Source organism: Oryctolagus cuniculus, chromosome 1 (assembly GCF_964237555.1).
Source record: "Oryctolagus cuniculus chromosome 1, mOryCun1.1, whole genome shotgun sequence".
Taxonomy (NCBI): domain Eukaryota; kingdom Metazoa; phylum Chordata; class Mammalia; order Lagomorpha; family Leporidae; genus Oryctolagus; species Oryctolagus cuniculus.
Window position 1 is genome coordinate 16,462,034 of NC_091432.1, and position 23,764 is coordinate 16,485,797.

General features: G+C 36.2%; 2 protein-coding genes across 2 annotated transcripts; both read right to left on the bottom strand.

The window, feature by feature from the left end:
- Nucleotides 1–6,269: 6,269 nt before the first annotated feature.
- Nucleotides 6,270–7,211, bottom strand: LOC100341072 (olfactory receptor 5D16-like). The gene has a single exon (XM_002708910.2). It carries the CDS (start codon nucleotides 7,209–7,211, stop codon nucleotides 6,270–6,272), a length of 942 nt encoding a protein of 313 aa, XP_002708956.2.
- A 10,219-nt stretch (nucleotides 7,212–17,430) lies between these two features.
- LOC103351898 (olfactory receptor 5D18-like) lies at nucleotides 17,431–19,111 on the bottom strand. Its single transcript, XM_051831330.1, has 2 exons — nucleotides 18,197–19,111; nucleotides 17,431–17,499 (listed from the first exon to the last, which is right to left on the bottom strand). Exons 1-2 carry the CDS (start codon nucleotides 19,109–19,111, stop codon nucleotides 17,431–17,433), a joined length of 984 nt encoding a protein of 327 aa, XP_051687290.1.
- Nucleotides 19,112–23,764: the final 4,653 nt, after the last annotated feature.

The following is a 23,764-nucleotide window of genomic DNA, read 5'->3' on the forward strand; positions in this document are numbered from 1 at the left end:
ATATGGTATGATTTGGCATTTAAAAGATGGGTGCATAAACTTGTAAGTGGACCTTACGATTATCAGATTCTAATCCCTGGAATCTACAAATAGTACCTTATTTAAGATGCTTATAGATATGATTGGGTTAATGATTGTAAAAAGAAAGAGAGATTCTTCCTAGAACCTCCTAAGGGGGTCTACACCTTGATTTGGGCCCAGTTTTATTGATGGCAGCTTCTGCTTTCCAGAACTCTGAAACAATAAAATCTATGGTTTAAAACACCAACTCTGTGGTATTTTTTCAGAGTAAATAAAAAGCCAATTCAATAATAAATGCATTTAGAAATTGTAGTGAAACTTTAACACAATTTTTACCAGGAAAAAGAAATTAAAAATAACATGAAACACCAAAAGAGTATGACCTCTATTATATAATCCATTCCAATTATTTAAGCAAAAATTAAACAAAGTGGAAAGCAAAAGGTAAAAGTAATATAAAAAAATCAGATAATTTACTAATCAGTTATATCACATAGTACTAAGAATTTAATATGAACTGTTTGGACTATGAAAGAAAAGTAGAGCAATATTGTCTCCATTTTGTAAATAAAAATTTGTGAACGTTCTTAAGTTATAACCTCACAGGAAAAAGTTAATACAAAATAGAGAATGACTCAATATAATATCCAGAAAATGACTAAAATTATATTCAGATACATATCAACACATAAGAAACTCATTACAAATCTATAAATACACTTTATTAGAAATATTGGTTTTATCTCAAATAATTTTAAGATATGTACTTTTGCACAAATACACTCTAAGGAAATGTAGGTAGGAAAAGAGAGGGCAAGGGTTAGTTTTATTTCAATTATTGATTAATGTGTATAAGTTATGGCATTATAGACCAAAATAGACAACAACAAAAATAACACACAATCCTTCTCTTCCTAAAACATTTCTCTAATTCCCACCTTCTCCACATCCACCCAAACACACACCATTTAAAATACACTTTTGGCAACCCTTTGTCCACCTAAGAAAATGTTTCCACAGAAGGACATTTGAATTGTATCAGTTTCTTGAAGGATGCTTTCACATCCTTGGTCCTCAGACTATAGATCAGGAGATTCAGCATGGGAATCACTACTGTGTAGATCCCTGTGGCCTCCAATTCAGCCTCCTGGCTTTGCCTAAGTTGAGGCGACCACAGATGAAAAGGGTTGCTCCATGGAGGACAACAATGGCTGTGAGGTGGTGACAAAGTAAAATATCAGAAATTCATTATTGAAAAGTGTACTTTCATAAAGTATGCTGAAAGTATGAGCCACACATATTATTGATTAAATTTTTAAAGATTATAATAAAGTAATCATTTGTATTTTAACAATGTTATTATCCATACCAATTTAAAACACTACAAATTGCAAAGAAGTACAATAGAAATTTTGAGAATGCTAAATCTAATTATTTTTCATTGTAGATGTACAAGCATAAAAGAAACAAAAGACACATATCTATCTACTTTCTTTGTATTCTCTTTACTCCTAATCTTCAGACCAGCTATTTGCTCCTTCACCCATTTTTCTCATCCCAAATACTATTAATAAAATATTTTCCAAGAAAATATTTTGGAGCCTCAACTTATTTTTAATATTTATTTTATTTATTTGAAAAACAGAATTACAGAGAGAGGTAGAGACAGAGAGAGAGGTTTTCTATCCACTGGTTCACTCCCCAAATGGACTCAACGGCCAGAGCTGGGCTGATCCAAAGCCAGAAGCCAGGAGCTTCTTCTGGGTCTCCCACATGGGTGCAGGTGCCCACACACTTGGGCCATCTTCTGCTGCCTTCCCAGGCCAAAGAAGAAAGCTGGATCAGAAGAGGAGCAGCTGGGACTAGAACAGGCGCCCATATGGGATGCCAGTGATTCAGGCCAGGGTTTTAACCTGCTGCACCACAGTGCCAGCCCTGGAGCCTTCAACTTTTCTGAGAGCATCTTTCACATCTTTGTTCCTCAAGCTATAGATCAGAGGGTTCAGCATGGGAATCACTATAGTGTAGAACACAGTGGTCACTTTGTCAATATCCAGGCTATTGCCGGAACTAGGCTGACAATAAATGAAAAGGATTGTTCCATGGAAGATGGTGATGACCGCAAAATGGGATGCACAGGTGGAAAAGGCTTTGCATCTTCTCTCTGCAGAGTGGATCCTCAGGATGGTGATGAGAATGAACAAGTAGGAGATGACGATAACCACGATGGTAAGGATCTCATTAAAGTGGGCACAATAAATCTACAAATTTGTTAATATTGCACAGTGATCAAGGAGTAGCAGAAATCCACAAAGGACAATTGAGTGAGGAAAAAGTACATGATGCTTTGGATATGATTAATTAAAAAAGTTACTGAAGGACATGTTGCTTTATTTAAGTAGACTTGAATTAGCATAAATGTGTAGAGAAATGAAGACATGAATATATCAAAGTATCACTTTAATTTGACAAAAATTAAAAAAAACGTTTTAACATTTTATATGCTTTAAAAATAAAGCAAATGGGTAGTGGCATTGTGGTGCAGTGGATTAAGCCACTGCCTACGACACTGACATCCCATATAGGTGCAGGTTAGTGTCCTGGCTGCTCCACTTCTGATGTAGCTCCCTACTAATGCCCTGGGAAAAGTGTATGGGCGCCGGTACTCTGGGTTCTAGTCCTGGTTGGGGCATGGGATTCTGTCCAGATTGCTCCTCTTCCAGTCCAGCTCTCTGCTGTGGCCTGGGAGTGCAGTGGAGGATGGCCCAAGTCCTTGGGCCCTGCACCTTCATGGGAGACCAGGAGGAAGCACCTGGCTCCTGGCTTCGCATCAGTGCAGTGCGCTGGTGGTAGCGGCCATTCTGGGCGGGTGAACCAATGGAAGGAAGACCTTTCTCTCTGTTTCTCCCTCTCACTGTCTAACTCTGCCTGTCAAAAGAAATGAATCAATAAAAAATAAAACTCTGCCTTTCTAATAAAAATATAAATATTTGAAAAATGAGAAATATTACTTTTTAAGAAGTTTATTTTTATTTGTTTGAAAGGCAGAATGATAATGACTAAATAGGGGGCCAGTGCTGTGGCACAGAAGGTTAATCCTCCACCTGCAGCGCCAGCATACCATATGGGCGCCGGTTCTAGTCCTGGCTCCTCCTTTTCCAATCCAGCTCTCTGCTGTGGCTTTGGAAAGCAGTAGAACATGGCCCAAGTCCTTGGGCCCCTGCACCCATGTGGGAGACCGGAAAGAAGCACCTGGCTCCTATCTTCGGATTGGCACAGCTCCGACCTTTGTGGCCACTGAGGAATGAACCAACGGACGGAAGACCTTTCTCTCAGTCTCTCCCTCTCGCTGTCTGTAAATCTACCTCTCAAATAAATAATTAAATCTTTTTAAAAAAGACTAAATAGATCCTCCATTTAATTGTTCACTCTTTATATGTCCCCAACACTTGGGCTGGGAAACCAGGATCCAGAATTCCATCTGGGTATCCCCCATGTGAATTATCTTCAACTGCCTGTCTGGGTACAGATTAGCAGGGACTGAACTGTAAGCAGAGACTGAACTCAAACTCAAGCACTCTGATCTGAGTTGCAGGCATTCCAAGAAGCAGGTGCACCCATTGTGCCACAATGCCTGCCACCATACAAACTTTTTTTTTTTTTTTTTTTTTTTTGACAGGCAGAGCGGACAGTGAGAGAGAGAGACAGAGAGAAAGGTCTTCCTTTTTCTGTTGGTTCAACCCCCCAACGGCCGCTGCGGCCATCGTACTGCGTTGATCCGAAGCCAGGAGCCAGGTGCTTTCTCCTGGTTTCCCATAAGGGTGCAGGGCCCGAGGACTTGGGCCATCCTCCACTGCACTCCCAGGCCACAGCAGAGAGCTGGACTGGAAGAGGAGCAACTGGGACAGAATCCGGCGCCCTGACTGGGACTAGAACCTGGTGTGCCTGTGCCGCAGGCGGAGGATTATTCTATTGAGCTCAGCGCCGGCCAACAAACATGAATCTTACATTTATATTTTTGATATAATTGCCAATAATATATATTGTATATATTAAGTGGTTTTAAATTTCTATCTAGTATAACTTTTGTCCTCTGGAATAATTTATTTTAACATTCCTGGTTGTGGAGGTCTGTTGGATATAAATTTTCTCAACTTTTGTTAGATAGTAAATGTATTCTTTACTTTTAGGATTTAAAAGGTATTTTTATAGTACACACAAATCTGGATCGAGAGTTTTGTTGTTTCCCCTTCAAAATGCTTAGTTTTGAAATCTTTCTTTGTACTCCTAATTTTCACAGCTTATGATAAGTAGATGCTGCAATCTTTACTTTCACTAGATCACTTGTTTTAAGGTAGAGATGAATTTGTACTCCAACCACTCACAGAAACAAGGAAATTCTGCAAAATATAGAGATTTTCTTTTTGTACTGGAATGAGGCACTACAGTATCTGGTGTATAGAGACCTGGAGACTGTTAGGTACCCTATAAATCACAGGTTAGCACCCACAACCCAAATTTTTCAAAACAAAACGTCAGCAATGCTGAGGTTGGAAAGCTTTGTTTAATGTAAAAAAAAAAAAAAAAAAAAAACAGAAAAAATAAGAAATTCAAGTAAAGAAAAACGCGGTCAAGTTGAATTTATAGAGATGTGATTTAAAAAAAAGATAAATATCAATTTTAAAAATTTCCAAACTTGATAGCCAGACTATGAGGGCTTCCTCTAATAAACATGACAATTACTAGAGGAAAATAAAAACTCCCCATCACACATTGATCAAATCTTTAAGCAGGATTCTGGGGCTTTTCATTTTTTGTGTGTGGAGATGATAGCTAAAAATGACAGTTTACATAAAACACTATAGGGGCCAGTATTGTGGGTGTAGTGGGTAAAGCTGTTGCTCGTGACACTGGCATCCCTTATGGGCACCAGTTTGTGTCCTAACTGCTCCATTTCTGATCCAACTCTCTGCTAATGGCCTGGGAAGGTGGCAGAGGATAACTCCGGTGCTTATACTCCTGCTCTCCAAGTAGGATACCCAAATGAAGCTCTTGGCTGGTGGCCTCTGGGGAGTGAACCAGCAGATGGAAGATGTCTCCCTCACTCCAGCTCTCTCCCCTTCTCTCTCTGTAAGTGTGAGTTAAAAATAAATAAATAAATCTTTAAAAAATAGATAGATCTCCAGACTTTAAAGTTAATCTGATACTTAGAGCTATCTATAGCTATGTATAGATATCTAAAGAGTACTGGTCAGGAAAAGCATCCTATGCTCTCATTAAGCAGCCCCATGAGTATTTATTTTAGTAGGTAGATGATGGAAAGAAGAATAAACATTGAAAACAAATGTAACATTTCTATTTATTCTCAGTATCTATTTAGTAATTCCAAATCTCTTATAAAACTTATCTTCCTACACACAAGAAAAGTAGCAACATCACATTCAAATATGCATTCCTTGGGACACAATACAATATACTGTGTACATACATGACATTAAACAGTAGCTATTATTAATAGGAAAATAGTATAATATTAGTAAATATTCACAAACATTTATTGAATCACTAACTTAGTTATACAGAGTCACTTACTGAACATTCAAGCTCTTAACTTCTGAATCAAACTTCTTTCTTGATCTTTTGTTTTCAGAAAAAGCTGAGCATCCATCCAATAGCATGCAAGGATGAAACATACATCTAAGATCCTAAAATGTGTTTGCAGGTAGTCTCTCTAATAATTCTACTATGGTGTTTACTGTATTTATTATTATTATGTATATGTTATCACTGTATTTCGAGGTACCAGAATGTGAGACTAACTTCTCCAGTCACTTACTCCTTTCAATTTACAATAGAAAACTGTTATTAATTTATCACATGTAGATCTATGAATTATCAGGAGATAAGGACAGCTAGAATTCATTACATACATACTATATGCCATATATGCTTACTAATCTTGCTATTGCTCCACAAAGCCATCATATGAAATGAATCATATATATGATTTTGTGGACAAAGACTGTGGTCAAAATCAATCAATCTGTCTGATTCATAGAAGAATAAGCAGTCCTGAGTAAAGCCTCTCTGTCCTAAAACTCATAATTCATATTCATTCTATTGTAAAATATTCTTAATTCTTGAAAATCTGAAATAATCTTTAGACAATGAATTCTTGATTCATAGTTCATCCAAAAAAGAAAATTTTAATGTGCAATAAACATTTGAAATGCATTCTAGTGCATACATCAGATAGAAAAAAATTTGATGTGCATTATTTTGCTGACTGTATCCTTTACATCCTTGTTTCTCAGACTGTAGATCAGAGGATTCAACATGGGGATCACCACTGTGTAAAAGACAGAGGCCACTTTGACTGTGTGTCTGGAGTTCTTGGAGTTGGGCACACAGTAGAGGAAGAGGATGGTGCCATGGAAGATGGTGATGGCAGTCAGGTGGGAGGCACAGGTGGAGAACACTTTACGGTGCCCACTAGTTGAGTGCATCTTCAAGGTGGTGACAACAATGAATATGTAAGACATGAGAATGATGAAGAGAGTGCTTACCTCATTAAAGGTGGCAACAGTGAAAAGAAGCAATTGAGTGAGGTAAGAATCAGAACAAGAGAGGGACATCAGTGAGGATAACTCGCAGAAGTGATTGATGGTGTTAAAACCTCGGAAAGATAATTTTAAAGCAGAGCACGTGAGTGTCAAGGAACACACCACTCCCCATGCATAGGATCCAACAACCATCATGGCGCAGAGTCTGGGGGACATGGCCACTGTGTAGAGCAGAGGGTTGCAAATGGCCACAAAGCGGTCATAAGCCATCACAGCAAACAAAATTAATTCAGTCACCACAAAGGTGCAAAACAGAAAGAACTGCAGCATGCATCCTGTAAATGAAATGCTTCTGTCTTCCTTAAGGAGGTTCACCAGCATCCTGGGAGCAATGATAGAGGAATAGCAGAAATCCACAAAGGAGAGATGGCTGAGGAAAAAGTACATGGGGGTGTGCAATCTGGGGTTAATTTTGATGATCACCATCATCCCTAGATTCCCTACCACACTGAAGCTGTACACCGCCAGAAATACCAAGAAGAGGGGAACCTGCAGTTCCGGGTAATCTGAGAAGCCCAAGAGTGTGAATGTGGCTTCAGAAGTTATATTTCTTCCTGTCAGAAACATGCTTTTCTTTGCTGTAATCTGAAAATAAGTCTTGGAAATAAAATACGGAAGGTGATTGACACATAAAGCATATATAAGTACCCACTCCATGGAATATAAAATGAGACAAATAGATATTTTTTATACCCCTGAAAGATGTTAATGGTGAAAATAAAAAGAATAAAGTTTCAGAAGTGTAATTATTATAAAGTGTTAGTTTCCAAAAATTGTTAACTATACCCACTTTTTAAAATATAGTTTTAAAAACATTAAAGATAATGATACTTAAAGCAATCAGTTTAGGTGATAATGTATAATTACTCATTTTAAATATTCAGATTGCACTGAAATTCATAAGGCTTACAAAGAAAAATGCAACAATGAAATAGCTTGTTATGTCAATTATGCAATTATAATGAATGTAAAAAATCTAAATAACTTCATGATTAAAATTATTTTCTATATAACAATGATATATGCATATATTGTGATATATCTAAAGAATACTTCATCTAGTTATCATATATATAAAAGGCTCTCATTAGTTTAACATTTTAATTAATATTCTTTTCACTAAATAGATCAAACATCAATGTTTTTCAGCAATATTATCTCTGCTGTTCAATAGGTGTTATTTATTGAACAGCACTTTTAAACAGCTGAATATGTGGAAGCTTGAAGAACTCAAAACTTGTCCTATGACAGTTGGTAGTGAGTAACCAGTGAACCAGTCTCTCTTGAGTCCCAGTCACATACCCATCTTATATACCAGTATCCGATATATATCAGTATCTGATGTACATTGTAGATACAGCTCTTAAAACTTTGCTTTGTAAAGATCACATTTCATATAATAATTATTTTTTTAAATTTTTTTTTTGATGGGCAGAGTGGACAGTGAGAGAGAGAGAGAGAGAGACAGAGAGAAAGGTCTTCCTTTTGCAATTGGTTCACCCTCCAATGTCTGCCACGGCTGGCGCGCTGCAGCCTGCGCATCACGCTGATCCAAAGCCAGGAGCCAGGCGCTTCTCCTGGTCTCCCATGGGGTGCAGGGCCCAAGCACTTGGGCCATCCTCCACTGCACTCCCTGGCCATAGCAGAGAGCTGGCCTGGAAGAGGGGCAACCGGGACAGAATCCGGCGCCCCGACCGGGACTAGAACCCAGTGTGCCAGCGCTGCTAGGCAGAGGATTAGCCTAGTGAGCCGTGGCGCTGTCCTATATAATAATTATTTTGACTATTTGTTAAAATAGTCTTTGTTTTATACATGGAATATGAAAATTAGCCTAATGGAAGTATTGAGGGCCTGGAGATGATTTGAATATATGTTTCACAGTCCAACATACAAAATGGAAGTCACAGAAGTGTCCCCACGTAGGAATAAACAGTAACAGAATGTTACTGCAATCAGCACATATAGTTCACTTGGAGGTCTTCTTTTTCTAGTATTGCCAAGTCATGCATACAAGGATTTCTCTCAATCATATGCCTTTAAAAATGAGCTTTCTTACTCAAATGACCATTTCTGGGAAGTCCATCTATGGTTCTACAATCCAAGCAGTAAGTTTCAGATATATGGGTACTAAAAGTTTGAGGTCCCAAGCACCCCTGAGAAACTCTCTACAGTCCTGCATGTTCAGCTGAGGATTTAAGAATGAATGAGAGAGCATCTTCCAGTTAATTCTCACTGTTGAGAGTAGACTGTCCCCTTGTAAGATTTTGTGAAGAATTCATAATCTCTTTATTATCACTATATTTAAGAGTTTCTAAGTTTGAGCAGTACTGATGTTTTCGACCAGATCATGTGTGAAGCTGCTCTGTGAATTGAGTAGCAGTATTCTGGCCTCGGTCCATAGCTGGACGTCTCACTGACCTCAGTGAGCTGTGAAAATCAGCAATGTTTCCAAACCTTGTCAAAGATTCCTTCAGGAAGTGGGGTTGGGGCAGGGCAGGCCAGTGTTGTACAGTCCACTATAGTTGAGGGTGATTGCCCAATTCCCTTCATTCTTATAGACTTTATATTCCTTCTGATTTCAACCCAAGACTTATGTCCACTTTGAATATCATGGTCTCTTAGTTCCCAAATTATGGATTTTATGTATTAAACAGTTTTTCTTATCTTTTATTCTGGGGAATGTGCTATCTGAATTATGTCTTCGAGTTTCTGCTCTTTTTTTCCCTCTTTTCCCTCATGAGTCTTGTTTTTTTAGCTCATACTCTAAAACCTTACCAGACTAAGTTCTATTTATGTTGTTTCCATAGAAGATATACCATCCTTTCAATTCAATTTTTAAATATCTTTTAACTTTGATAACTCTTTTAAAATGCACATAAAGAAGGAAACACATGTTCCTGAATATTCTAATGGTCCATCAATCCGCCATTTAAAGGAAACAGCTGTTTTGGACCTTGTTGTTATGGAAATCAGCTATGCCAGGACCCCATACAAAGGCTTATAGAAAGTGTTTGCTTTCTGTACCTCAACATCCAGAGAGATTCTGTCTATAGCGGATTGCATTCTTTCCCCCAGGCTACTTTTCTGTGAAGAAACAAGAAAACCTAAGACTTCATCTAGGTACCTAGTGTGAACAAAGATATCTATATTTTCTCTCACCTGCAAATACACCTGCTAGTGGAAATGCCAGACACCTCCTTCCTCAAGAGAGCTTATTTAATGGAGATGCCAACTCTTTATTTCTTTTCACACTCCCTGTAGCATCATAACCTAGAGAAAAAATGATTGCTTTATTCTCCGAGGACCTCAAGAGAAGCAATTAAAATTAAATATTTTTTTCTGACATAATTCTGGTTTCATGAAAAGCTTAAAAGAAGATGACAGCCTTGTTTGATGCATTTTATATGAAAGTTAGAGACTTAAATTCCATCTCTGTGATTATGATTATTCCTAGAGTCTCTACTTGTGGATGTGTTAATATAAATCATAACAGGATTTATCTTTTTATTTACCCAACACTGTGTGTGTTTTGAATATACCTATCATCCTCTAATCTTTGGGAAATGCAGCTTCCTTCCTTTACACTAACTACACAAAAGAATCAGATTCCTGTCAAAGACAGCATGCTCATAGCATCTCTTCATATACATTGAAGAACCCAACTTTTGTTGATTGTTTATTACTGTTCTCAGAAGAGCAATTATCTTGCTAGAAACAGCATATGAGTCTGCAAATAATCCAAATGTCCTATTCACAAATGAATGATTTACTGTTCTTAGAATGGCCTCTATTTGCTTATGATTTGTTTTTACCAACTCACCAAATTCTCAAAAATCTCACCTTTCTATTGAATTCTTAATTATAATCTCTATGATCATTGACATTTCTTTCTGTCATATTTTATTGTTTCATGACTGTACTGTTCAATTAATTCATTGTGAATTCATTCTCTTACATTCTTATACATGTCTGCCACATGGCCAGTAAAATGACTCTTTATAAAAGAAAGGAATATGTATTTATATATTTATGTGTATTTTTATATCTATTGATATATATATTAGAACATTTCAAAAATTTGTGGAAAATAGAATGAAAAGAGACTGGCATTGTGACACAGCAGGTTAAACCACCGCCTGCAAAGCTCATATCCCATATGAGCACCGCTTCAAGTCCTGGTTGCTCCATTGCCAACTCAGCTACAGGCTAATGTGCCAGGTAAGATAGCAAGAGATGGCTTAAATATTTGTGATTCTAATATCCATGTGGCAAAAACAGCTGGCATTCCTGATTCCTGACTTCCTCCTGGCTCTGCTCTAGCCATTGTGGGCATTTGGGGGAATGAACCAATGAATGGAACATCTCTCTTTCTCTCTCTCTCTCTCTCTCTCTCTCTCTAATTCTACCTTTCAAATAAATTACAACACCTTTATTAAATACAATGAAAGGGAATTTTATTTTGGTTCATAGGGTTTGAAATTCATGTTTCCAAAAGGTCTTTAGAAGTTTATAGATGTTTGCATTAAAAAGAAACTGGCATGAATTTTTCAAATTTCTTTGCACAAAGACATCTTTTAATCCCATCTTCATAATTTTTAGATACTTCATAGTGAATATTTTTCAATTGGCTGAGAAAGAAGAAAAATTGGACTATGTTTCTAAATTAAATGCCTTGGGTTCCATGAAAAATATACTACTAATAATCTTAAATATTTTCTTCAACACTTAATTTTACTCATTTTTCTCTATAAATTCATTTTTCATAAATACATACCTCCATATTTACATAATGACACATTATCCTACATATCTTTATCTTATCACTTATATTTATACATAAAAATAGTGCTGAGGTGTGAAACATTTCAGGTTATTTTTCTAATTTTAATTTATTTTATTTATTTGAAAGAGAAAGAGTGAGAGGGAGAGAGAGACAGAGATCTCCCACCTGTTTGTTCAGTTCCCAAGTAGCCACAAAGCTCGGGATGAACTAGCTGAAACCACGATCTGGGAACTTAATTCAGACTCTCAAATATGTGGCTGGATCCAAGTACTTGAAACATCACTTAATGCCTCTCAGAGTGTGCTTTATTTAGCAAGAAGCTGGAATCTAAATTGGAGCAAAGAATCAAACTCTGTATAGGATGGAGACATCCCAAATGGCATCTTTGCTGTGCCAAAGTCATACCCTGCTTAAAAAAATGCACATATTTATAGGGTACCTTGTAATGTATATATTGTTTAATGTCCAATCAGGTGAATATGTCTGTCTTATCAAGCATTTTACATTTTGTACTGTGAAAACATTGAATATATTCTCTTTACTTTTTATAAGGAAATATATAGTTCATCTTCAGATACTTCACACGTCCCTAGCATTGGTATATGGTTATGGCCCATTCTATGCTTGTCGTAGTTGGTTTTCCAGTGACCTCCGCTCTCTAATGGGTTCAAGAAAAATTGTTAGTTTCCAAAATATCTAATTCTAGAAGAATTTGGTGCTGTGATGTTAGTACAAATCTCTTTATAGATGGGTATCTTTTGAATTGAATTTATAATTTTGATAATATTGCTTTTAAAAGAGTCAACCTCAAAAAAAAATGAAACTTGCTTTTATAATTGCCATTTAATAAGTTGTACTATAAACTTGTCTGTAAATATCTTGTGAAAGTCTCTTACAGAATACTAATTCCATTTGAAAACAAGGATACTATCACATGTACATTAACCAACAAACAAAAATAACAAAATAATACATTTTCAATTATTAAAATAATCATTGATGATAAGGATCATCATATGAGTGATGTTAAAAACAGTGAATGACAGTGTTATTATAAAACACACAAATCTCTGGCCATCTTGATTTCCATATGATCAAGGTGAGGAGTGCTGAAAATCATGTTATTCTATTAGTGAAAATAATTTTATATACTAAAATAAATTTTTAAAATTAAATGCATACAAATGAATATAATTAACTGTTGTATCTTCAGTAACTCTTTATATTTTTCTTTGAAATTTTTACCTAAAAATTGTGACTGCATAGCTAATTATTTTTTAAAGATTATTCAAGATAGATAACACAGAAAATAAAAGTAATAAATTCACATGGTTACATAGGATATGATTCCGAAGCATAAGTTCATTGAAGTAAGAATTTGCCATGGGACCCCAAAACCCCTTAAACTGGGTGATAAAAATGGCATTCCAAGTGTTATAGAGATCATGTGGATGGGATTAAGTATTAAAGTGATCATATAAATAGAACTAAACGTTTGATAATGTTAATAGAATTAAAAAGGAGTGAATGTTCCAACGTAGGAAGCAGTCCCTACAGCAGACTCAAAGAATGACAATTGCCCTAAGTAGCACTCTGACCTCAGAATCAACCCTTAAGGGATTAAGGTTTGGCTGAAAAGCCAATGAGAGCATTTCAGGCCTGGAAAGTCATGACACTGAGGCAAAAAATGTCCTACATGAGGGACATCTGTGGGGGAGACTCCAGTGGAAAGAAGTGGCCACCAAAGAAGGATGTACTTTCCTCTGAAGGGAAGAGAGAGCTTTCACTTTGTCCATGGCCTTATTGAAATATGGAAGGATCCAAAATGCTTCCATAGACAAGGCAGCTCATGTCAAAGCCTCGGGGCCATTGCCATTGCTCACTAGGCTAATCCTCTGCCTGCAGTGCCAGTACTCTGGGTTCCAGTCCCAGTTGGGGTGCCAGATTCTGTCCTGGTTGCTCCTCTTCAGGCCCAGCTCTCTGCTGTCTCCCAGGAGTACAGTGGAGGATGGCCCAAGTGCTTGGGCCCTGCACCTGCATGGGAGACCAGGAGGAAGTACCTGGATCCTGGCTTTGGATCAGTGCAGCGCATCAGCCATAGCAGACATTTGAGGGGTGAACCAAAGGAAGGAAGACCTTTCTCTCTGTATCTCTCTCTCACTGTATGAAACAGTGACTTGATCAGCTCTTGTCCTGACGGTAAATGTACAATGTAATACTTTATCCATTTTAGTATTTTTTTTGTTCTAGTACCATTGGTTGAACTCTGTAATTAACACACAATTATTCTTAGGTGTTTAAATTTTAACTGAAAAGTGATCCCTGTTAGGAATTTGGAAAACATTATGCTGAGTGTAATAAGCCAATCACAAAGGGACAAATACCACTTATTCTCCTTGATAAGTGACAACTAACTGAGCACCAAAAAGGAAACCTGTTAAAGTGAAACGAACACTATGAGAAATGGTGACTTGATCAGCCCTCACCCTGACTGTTGATGAGCAACTTAATATGTTATTCCTCTTAGTAGTTTTTTTGTTTGTTCTACTTAATACTTTTGGTTGAATACTGTAATCAATACACAATTCTTCTTAAGTGCTGAAACTTAACTGAAAAGTGATCCCTGTTAAATATAAGAGTGGGAATAAGAGAGGGAAGAGATGTGCAATTCGGGACATGCTCAAGCTGACTTGCTTCAAACGGTGGAGTTAGAAACATGCCAGGGGATTCCAATTCAATCCCATCGAGGTGGCATGTACCAATGCCATCTCACTAGTCCCAGTGATCAATTTCTGTTCACAATTGATCGTAATGATAGGACTAAGAACCAAAGGGATCACATAAACAAGACTAGTGTCTGCAAATACTAGCTGATAGAATCAAAAAGGGAGAGAATGATCCAACATGGGAAGTGAGATACACAGCAGACCCATAGAATGGCAGATGTCCTAAACAGCACTCTGGCCTCAGAATCAGCCCTTAAGGCATGCGGATCTGGCTGAAATGCCCATGAGAGTATTTCAGGCATGGAAAGCCAAGACACTCTGGGGAAAAAAAAAAAAAAACCTAAATGAAAGATCTCCACGAGTGAGATCCCAGTGGAAAGAACGGGTCTTCAAAGAAGGAGGTACCTTTCTCTGAAGGGAGGAAAGAACTTCCACTTTGACCATGGCCTTGTCTAAATATGATCAGAGTCAGTGAACTCAGGGGGCTTCCGTAGCCTTGGCAGCTCATGACAAGAGCCTAGCGTGATTACTGATGCCATAAACAAGAGTGTCAATTTGTTAAGTCAACAACAGGAGTCACTGTGCACTTACTCCTCATGTAGGATCTTTGTCCTTAGTGTGCTGTACATTGAGATTTAATGCTATAACGAGTACTCAAACAGTATTTTTCACTTTATGTTTCTGTGTGGGAGCAAACTGTTGAAATCTTTACTTAATGTATGCTAAACTGATCTTCTGTATATAAAGAGAATCGAACATGAATCTTGATGTGAATGGAAGAGGAGAGGGTGTGGGAAAAGGGAGGGTTGCGGGTGGGAGGGACATTATGGGGTGGGGGGGAGCCATTGTTATCCACAAGCTGTACTTTGGAAATTAATATTCATTAAATAAAAGTTAAAAAAATAAAAAAATAAAATAAAATAAAATAAAAATAAAAAAATAAAAAGAAAGAGCCTCGGCTGATCACAGACATCATACATAAGAGTGTTAACTGTTAAATAAACAACAAGAGTCACTGTGCACTACCTTCCCATGCAGGATATCTGTCCTCAAAGAGCTGTATTATGAGACTTAATAGTAAAACTTGTTCTCCAAGAATTACTTTATTTTAGTGTATTAAGTGGAGGATATTCTCATTTCACACAAATTATAGTTATGTCTAAGTGCTCACAAAAAGCATATCATTCTTGAGTTCCTGTTTAAAGATAATTAAGTTTCAAAAAAAAAAAGAAAAAGAACAGGTAAATTACCAACGAGATGCAATTACTTTGAACAGCCCTTATCTGGACTGTTGAGAAATAGCTTTTGTTCTAGTTTTTTCTTTGTTTTTAGTTTTTAGGTTTTTTGTTTGTTTGTTCTGTTTTGTTTTTTCTTTCTCTCTTCCTTTCTTTTTCTCCCTCATAGAGAGTACTGAATTCTTTACCTGGAATACAGTTAATCTTCATGGTATAAAGTTAAATGAAAATAGATCTTAGTAAAAAAAAAAAAAAAAAAAAAAAGGATTGAGAAAAGGAGAGGGGTAGGAGTGTGGGTGGGAATGATGGGAAGAATTAATATATTCCTAAAGTTGTTTTTTATGAAATGCATACAAATAAAGAAAAGAATCAGGTGCAAATGAAATTATATGAAATCTGATGATCTACACATTTAGGTACTTTTCTCTGAAGAGAGGAGAGAATTTCCACTTTGACTATGGCCTTGTCTAAATAAGGTCAGAGTTTGGGAACTCAAGAGGCTTCCATAGCCTTGGCAGCTCATGACAAGAGCCTCGGGTGATTACTGACATCATAAATAAGAGTGTTAATTGTTAAATCAACAACAGGAATCACTGTGCACTTACTCCCCATGTAGGATCTCTGTCCTTAATGTATTGTACTATGTGAATTAATGGTAAAACTAGTATTCAAACAGTACTTTATACTTTGCAAGTCTGTGTGGGTGCAATCTGTTGAAATTTTTACTTAATATATACTAATTTGATCTTCTGTATATAAAGATAATTAAAATTAATCTTAATGAAGAATGGGATGGGAGAGGGAGTAGGAGATGAGATGGTTTGCAGGTGGGAGGGTGGATATGGGGGGGGATTGTTATAATCCAAAAGTTGTACTTTTGAAACTTATATTATTAAATAAATTTTTCTAAAAAATAAAATTAGTCATGATGAACATTAGATAGCTTTGATATATATTGAAAATTATATTTTATTTTTAAGCATATGTAGGACATTATTTTTGAAGTTATCTTAAAATTCCAATAATTATATAAATTTTCAACATTAAATCTTTAAAAATGTTTGTTGACTTATTTATTTATTTATTTATTATTAATTTGAGAGCTGAAAGAGACGCGGTTTGAGCACTTAGTTCACTCCCCAAATGCCCACAAATCCATTGATTCACTCACAAAATAACTGTAATGTCAGGGCTGGGTCAGGATAAAGACAGGAGCCAGAAATTCAATTTAGGTCTCCAATGTGTGTGTGTGTGTGTGTGTGTGTGTGTGTGTGTATGCATGTGTAGGCAGGAATCTACCTGCAAAAGTTAGAGGAGTATCACAATTTCCTAACAAAACTCATCAAGCCTACACACAATACAATAATCTCAATCCTCATTTGTTTGTTAGAAATGACAGTTAAGACAATAGTCAAGTCCAAATAAGAAAATCAATCACCAATACTTAGAGCTATGTGATACCAGTGTTTGATGCAGATTTTCTAAATTCTAAATGAGAAGTATTATATGTCTTTGTTATAGCTGACTTAATGAATATTTATTTTGATTGGTAGGTTTTAGAAAAGAAGTATAAACATTTAAATTAACACATCACTTCTGTTTTGTACTTAATATTATAATAAGCAATCTCATATTACAAAAACTATAAATTCTTTCATCCTCTATACTGGCTTTTTAGAAGAAGAGCAACATATTTTTCAGATGTGAATTTCTTGGAGCATCTTACAATATATCTGACATATAGCTGGCATTAAATTAAAGCTATTATGATTAGTAAAATAGCATTTTGTGATTAAGTGTTCATAAAAATACATGTTGAATTATTGACTTGTTTATCTATAGTAATTCCCTGAACATCATTCACTCTTTTCTTCTGTCTTGATCTTTTGTTCTCCTACAAATCTGCCCATGGTTCAAGCCATGTTAAAACAGTATGCAAAGATGGAGCAGTAAATTTTACATGCAAATATGGATTTGATCTCTCCCCATCAATTCTGTTGTTTATCAATACCACTAGATTTTTCTAATTCTATAAAATGAGACTAATTTCTTCTGTTGTTTATATCACTAATTATATAAAAGCATATTGTTATCTGCTTAGTGCCTACAGTCTATGAATTTTCAGTGAGACTTCCCTACATGTATGTGATATTCCATTATATTGTAAATATAATTTCTTTCATAAAACCACTGTATGAACTCATTATTGTTCTTTTTAAATTTTATTTATTTATTATTTATTTGAGAGGTAGAGTTAAAGAGAGAGAGAGAGAGAGAGAGAGAGAGAGACAAGGGTCTTTTTTTTTTTTTTTTTTTTTTTTGACAGGCAGAGTGGACAGTGAGAGAGAGAGACAGAGAGAAAGGTCTTCCTTTGCCGTTGGTTCACCCTCCAATGGCCGCCGCGGCCAGCGCACCGCGCTGATCCGATGGCAGGAGCCAGGAGCCAGGTGCTTCTCCTGGTCTCCCATGGGGTGCAGGCCTAAGCACCTGGGCCATCCTCCACTGCCCTCCCAGGCCACAGCAGAGAGCTGGCCTGGAAGAGGGGCAACCGGGACAGAATCCAGTGCCCCGACCAGGACTAGAACCCGGTGTGCCGGCGCCGCTAGGCGGAGGATTAGCCTAGTGAGCTGCGGCGCCGGCCTATATGAACTCATTATTGTTTTATAGAAAAAATTTGAAGCAAAGGACATTAAATCTTGTCAGATTTATATAAGTACAAACTTACTAAAGACTAATATTTCTGTAATCCACAAATTAAACATGTACTAGTACATACATTCAAATGCAAAAGAAAAGTGTATGTATTACTTTGTCTACTGTATCCTTGACATCCTTATTTCTCAGACTGTAGATCAGAGGATTCAACATGGGGATCACCACTGTGTAAAAGACTGAGGCCACTTTGACTGTGTGTCTGGAGTTCTTGGAGTTGGGCACACAGTAGAGGAAGAGGATGGTGCCATGGAAGATGGTGATGGCGGTCAGGTGGGAGGCACAGGTGGAGAAGGCTTTGTGGCGTCCACTGGCTGAACGCATCTTGAGGATGGTCACAACGATGAACACATAAGACATGAGAATGATGAGGAGTGTGCTGACTACATTGAAGGTGGCGAAAATGAACAGCAGCAACTGGTGGATGTAAGTATCAGAGCAAGAGAGGGAGAGAAGTGCGGAGAACTCACAGAAGAAGTGATCGATCATGTTAAAACCTCGGAAAGATAATTTTATAGCAGAGCATGTGAATGTCAAGGAACATGCTACTCCCCATGCATATGGCCCCACCACCAGCATGGCACAGAGCTTTTGGGACATGGCCACTGTGTAGAGCAGAGGGTTGCAAATGGCCACAAAGCGGTCATAGGCCATGGCAGATAACAAAAATGCTTCAGTTACCACAAAAGTGCAAAACAGAAAGTATTGTACTATGCAACCTGTAAATGAAATGGTTCTGTCTTCTACAATTAGGTTGACAAGCATCTTGGGAGCAATGATAGAAGAATAGCAGAAATCCACAAAGGAGAGATGGCTGAGGAAAAAGTACATAGGGGTGTGCAATTGGGGGTTAATTTTGATGAGTGCAATCATCCCAAGATTCCCCACCACACTGAAGCTGTATACTGTCAGAAAAACCAAGAAGAGAGGAACCTGTAATTCTGGGTAATCTGAGAAGCCCAAGAGTACAAATATGGCTTCAGAAGTTGTATTTCTTCTTGTCAGAGACATGTTTCTCTCTGCTGGAATCTGAAATAAATCTTGGAAATAAAATACAGAAAGTGATTAACACAGAAAGCATACTTAACTACCCCTCAGTAGAATATAAAATGAGGCAGAATATATCTATTATAATGTTGACAAGTACTACTAATAAGACAGCCAAAACAAAATGTCCAGAAATAAAGCTATTAAAATACTATTCTCTCAAAGTTAATTAATTAATTATAATTATAATAAAATAATTATAAATATAAATTATAATATAGTTATGTTATAAAATAATTATTATATCAATTATAATTATTTGTAAATATTTTATTATATTAATTATAATAATATAAAATTATTATATAATATATTATACAGTATATTATAACACTATAATTATATATTATGTATAATAGTATAGTATAATTATAATATAAAATAAAATAATTATAATTATTAATTATATTTAGGTGGTAACATAAAATAAAATCCTCATATAAAGCATTGAACTCTCACTGAACTTCATGAGTCCTGCAAATTCTTCTGCAAGGAAATCATTCATTCTGACCATCCTACAATGACTAATGAAAAGAGATACACCTGAAATATTTTCTGAAATCATAACCGTTTTCCACATAACAATATCTGCAAATACTAATATATTTAAAGAATAGTCAATATAAATATTATTTAAATATGTGGTTTAGTTATTAGTTTGACCTTCTCTTTGACTAAGTAGGCTAAACACCAGTAGTTCTCAATAGAGATCATTTATCGACTTTACTGTATGTATAGATGAGCAAACAGAAGTCAATATCATGACTTCCCACTGAAAGACAGGTACTGATGTGCAGTGAGCCCAGTTTCCTAGATTTTCAGGCATGCACTCTTCTCTGTGACAGCATCTGACACATGTTTCAAAAAGAGATCTTAACAATATACTTAGTGAAGGTCATGTTTTCATACTTCATTTGATAATACTTTTGACTAACTAGCAATATGTTTAAGATATAAATGTCTGAAAATTAATCCATTGATAGTGTAAAGGGCCTTGAAATGCTGTATTTTTTTTTCAAAGTAAAACCTACAGGATAGAAATTAGAAAAATTTCCTCCTCTAGGAATAAGTATGAAAAAATTTATACATATTGAAAAAATCACTTCCTTTTTTCTAGGTCTCCCTTTCCTTCTCTTGTAGGTCTCCTGGAATCTTTATTCTATCTCTCACAAGAAAATGAATGGGAAACTGAAGATGTAATCACAATCTACAGATGATCCTGAGAAAGGATTTCTTAATAAACAAGAATGGTGGGTGTTCCCTAACTGGTACCAAGGAGGGTAATTCAATAAATTACAAACCCCAGTTAAGTCTGAGATTCACATAAATAAAATAGTAAGTCTCAGAACCCACATGAGATATGCTCTCACTTAAAAAAGAAATCCACCTCTTTGTTTACCTGAAGTTCAGATTTACTTGGGCATCCTATATGTTTATTTGGTAAATCTAACAAACCTATGTTCACAATTGAGAAAACCACTGCAACCAGCACATCAAGTTCACATCTCAGTTTTCTCTTTTCAGAGTGGTCAGTCACACCCACCAGGAATAACTTCAAACACATTCCCTTATAATGAGCATTTCCTACTCAGGCAACGCTTCTGATAAGGATATGTCTGGTTCTAGAATCACGGAAATCTGTTCTAGGTGTTTGTTCCCTGAAGAACTAAGATCCCATGCAACACAGAGAACCTCTCCATGGTCATGAATATTCAAAGGTCCAAGGATTTAAGGACCAAAGGAAAGACAGTCTTTTCCAGTTAATTCTCACTGCTATGAAAGAAATGTCCCAACACAGGAATGAGCAGAATAAGAACTCATAATCGATTATCACCCTATTTCAGAGTTTCTAAATATTAGTAGTACTGATTTTTTTTTTCTACTGGGACATTCTTTGTTTTGGGAATTTACTTTGTAAACTGTTCCTTGTGTAGCAGCATCCCTGGCTCTGCTCACTAGCTGAGTATTTCACAGATTCCACTGGGTTGTGAAAGTCATCAATGTCTTCAGACCTTGTCAAAGTTTCCTTTGGGGACAGGAGGAGGTGTTGCATAATCTACTCTAAAATACCACCGATGCCTTATGCCTTAATTCTGACAGATCTATTGTTTCTTCAATCTGACTTCAGCCTAAGGTTGAAGCACAACTTAAATATCATTTTTCCTTATCTCTCTAAAGGTGGTATTTTGTGTACTAAATGATTTGTATTATATTTGAATCTGGGAAACATTATATCTAAAATCTACCCTCTAATTTCTTCTCATTTTTATCCTTATGAGCTGTTTTTTTAATATTCCATGTTCTAAAATCTTATTTCATTGAGTTATCATTATTCGTCTCCAGAAGAGTCATCCACATTGTGTTCTTTCCAATTCAATTTTTAAAATACATTTTCCTTGTACAACTCCTCTAAAACTTCTCAGAAACAAGGAGACACCTATTTCTGGAAACTTATGAAAGCCATTCTGCTCTACTAATCCTAGGACACAATTATTGATGACACTTCTGTAACAGAAATCAGCTACGCCAGGGTCCCAGGACAAAGGTGTATAGAAAGTGCTTCCCATTCTACTACTATGCAAATACATTATGTCCATATTGGCATAAATCCACCCCCCCACAGAAATTATTTTTCCTGAGAGGAATCAACAAAACTCAAGGCTGCTTCTAGATAATTTCCATGAAAAAGATTCTCTCCATTTTCTCTCACCTGCAAGTAAATCTGCCGGAGGAAATGTCAGATTCCTCCTGCCACTAACGATCTTATTTAGGGGAGATTCCAAAACTCATATTTCTACTCACTCCCTCCAGCATCATAACCTAAAGATCATCGATTGTCTTAGTGTTAAGGGGCCTCAAAGGAAGCAATTAAAATTGAGTTCTCCTTTCTGATGTAATTCTAGCTTCATTAAAAAAAATCCCTGAAGGCAACTATGAGAAACATTTTATATGAAAAATTACTGTAAAGTTTAAAGGTTAACTTTTTGTGCTCTATGACCAAGTTATTATCTTAAATTTTTTGTTGGTATAATGAAAACAATAATTTACTTACTCAACAGTTATTTTGTAAAATATCTATCATACCCCTGGTCTTTCCCATACTTAACATCCCCTTTTTCCACTAATCACACTGGAGAAGCAAGGAGACTTTCCATTCAGTCTCTTGATTTCTTACTTTCCTTGCGACAAAGGTTTATTATGTATTACTATGTATTATGTACATAGCAACTCATCATATTTATTGAAAGTAAAACCACTAATGTTTGTGATTTTTTTGCCAGTATTCCAAGATAAGCTACATTGAGCTGGAAATACTTTATTAGGGTATCAAATATTTTTTTCTCAAAATCTCAGATGGCCTATGAACAAATATAATGTCAACTTTTCATACAATGGTCTCTTCTTTGTATCTGAGTTGTCATATAATTTTCATTGAATCATTGGACTATTCATATTTGACAGTACTATTAAATTCCTGATTATCTTCTCTGTCATCATTGACATTTTTAATCAAATTTTATTGTTTCAAATTTATACCTTTCAACATGGAGAGAACTTCCATACGCTGGTTTAAATCACAAATATCTACAGCAGCCATGACTGGGCCAAAATGAAGTCAAGAACCTGGAACTCCATCTGGGTCTTCCATGTGGGTGGCAGGGTTCCAAGGACTTGAACCATCATTACCTGGTGCCTCTTAAGGTGTGCATTAAAAGTAAACTGAATCAGAAGTGGAATAGTGACTTGCACAAAGGCACCATGACTGGGATGTGAGAATCCTAAGTAGCACCTTAGCCAAATGCATACCCTTAACAGTTTTTTTTTTTTTATGATGAAGATATTTGAAAGCCTATCTTCCAGTTTTTGGCATGGGATTATATAATGTATTACTGTTACAAACTGTAATATTATGCACTAGAACCCCAGAACTTGTTACCTGTTCCTAATTCTAAGTCAGTACCTAATCCATATTTCCCATCTCTTCCTTTTCCCTTCCCTCTTAGCCTTGAATGGCAATCATTTCTCTTTGAATTTCTAACTGATAACCTTATATTATACCTTTTGGAAGAGTGAGATAATATGATACTTTTCTTCCTGTGGTTAGTATATTTCACCTAACATATGGCCTCCAAGTCCATCCGTGTGGTCAAGAACAACCGGATTTTATCCTTTGTAATGACTGAGGAGAATTTCACTGTGTATAAGTACCACATCTTATTTATCTATTTTCTTTCTTTATTTGTCAATGTTAGAACACTTAATTGTTTTCATTCTTAGCTACTATAAATAGGACTACAATAAATTGAGCATGTAGGTAATTTTTCAACAGAAATTATTTTCTTTTTCTTAGATACATATTCATGAATGGGATTCTGGATAGTATAGTAACTCAAATTTTAGTTTTTTGAGGAACCACAATACTGTTTAGCTAGTGTGTATACTAATTTACATTCCCTCAAAACAGTGTACAAATGTTGAATTTTCTCCACCTCTAGACCACTATCTTTTGCATTTCTGATCAAATCAGAATGATATGAAATCAGGATGATATGAAACTTTTTATTGTTGCTTTGATTGGCAGTTCACTCATGATCAGTGATATTGAGCATTTTTTCA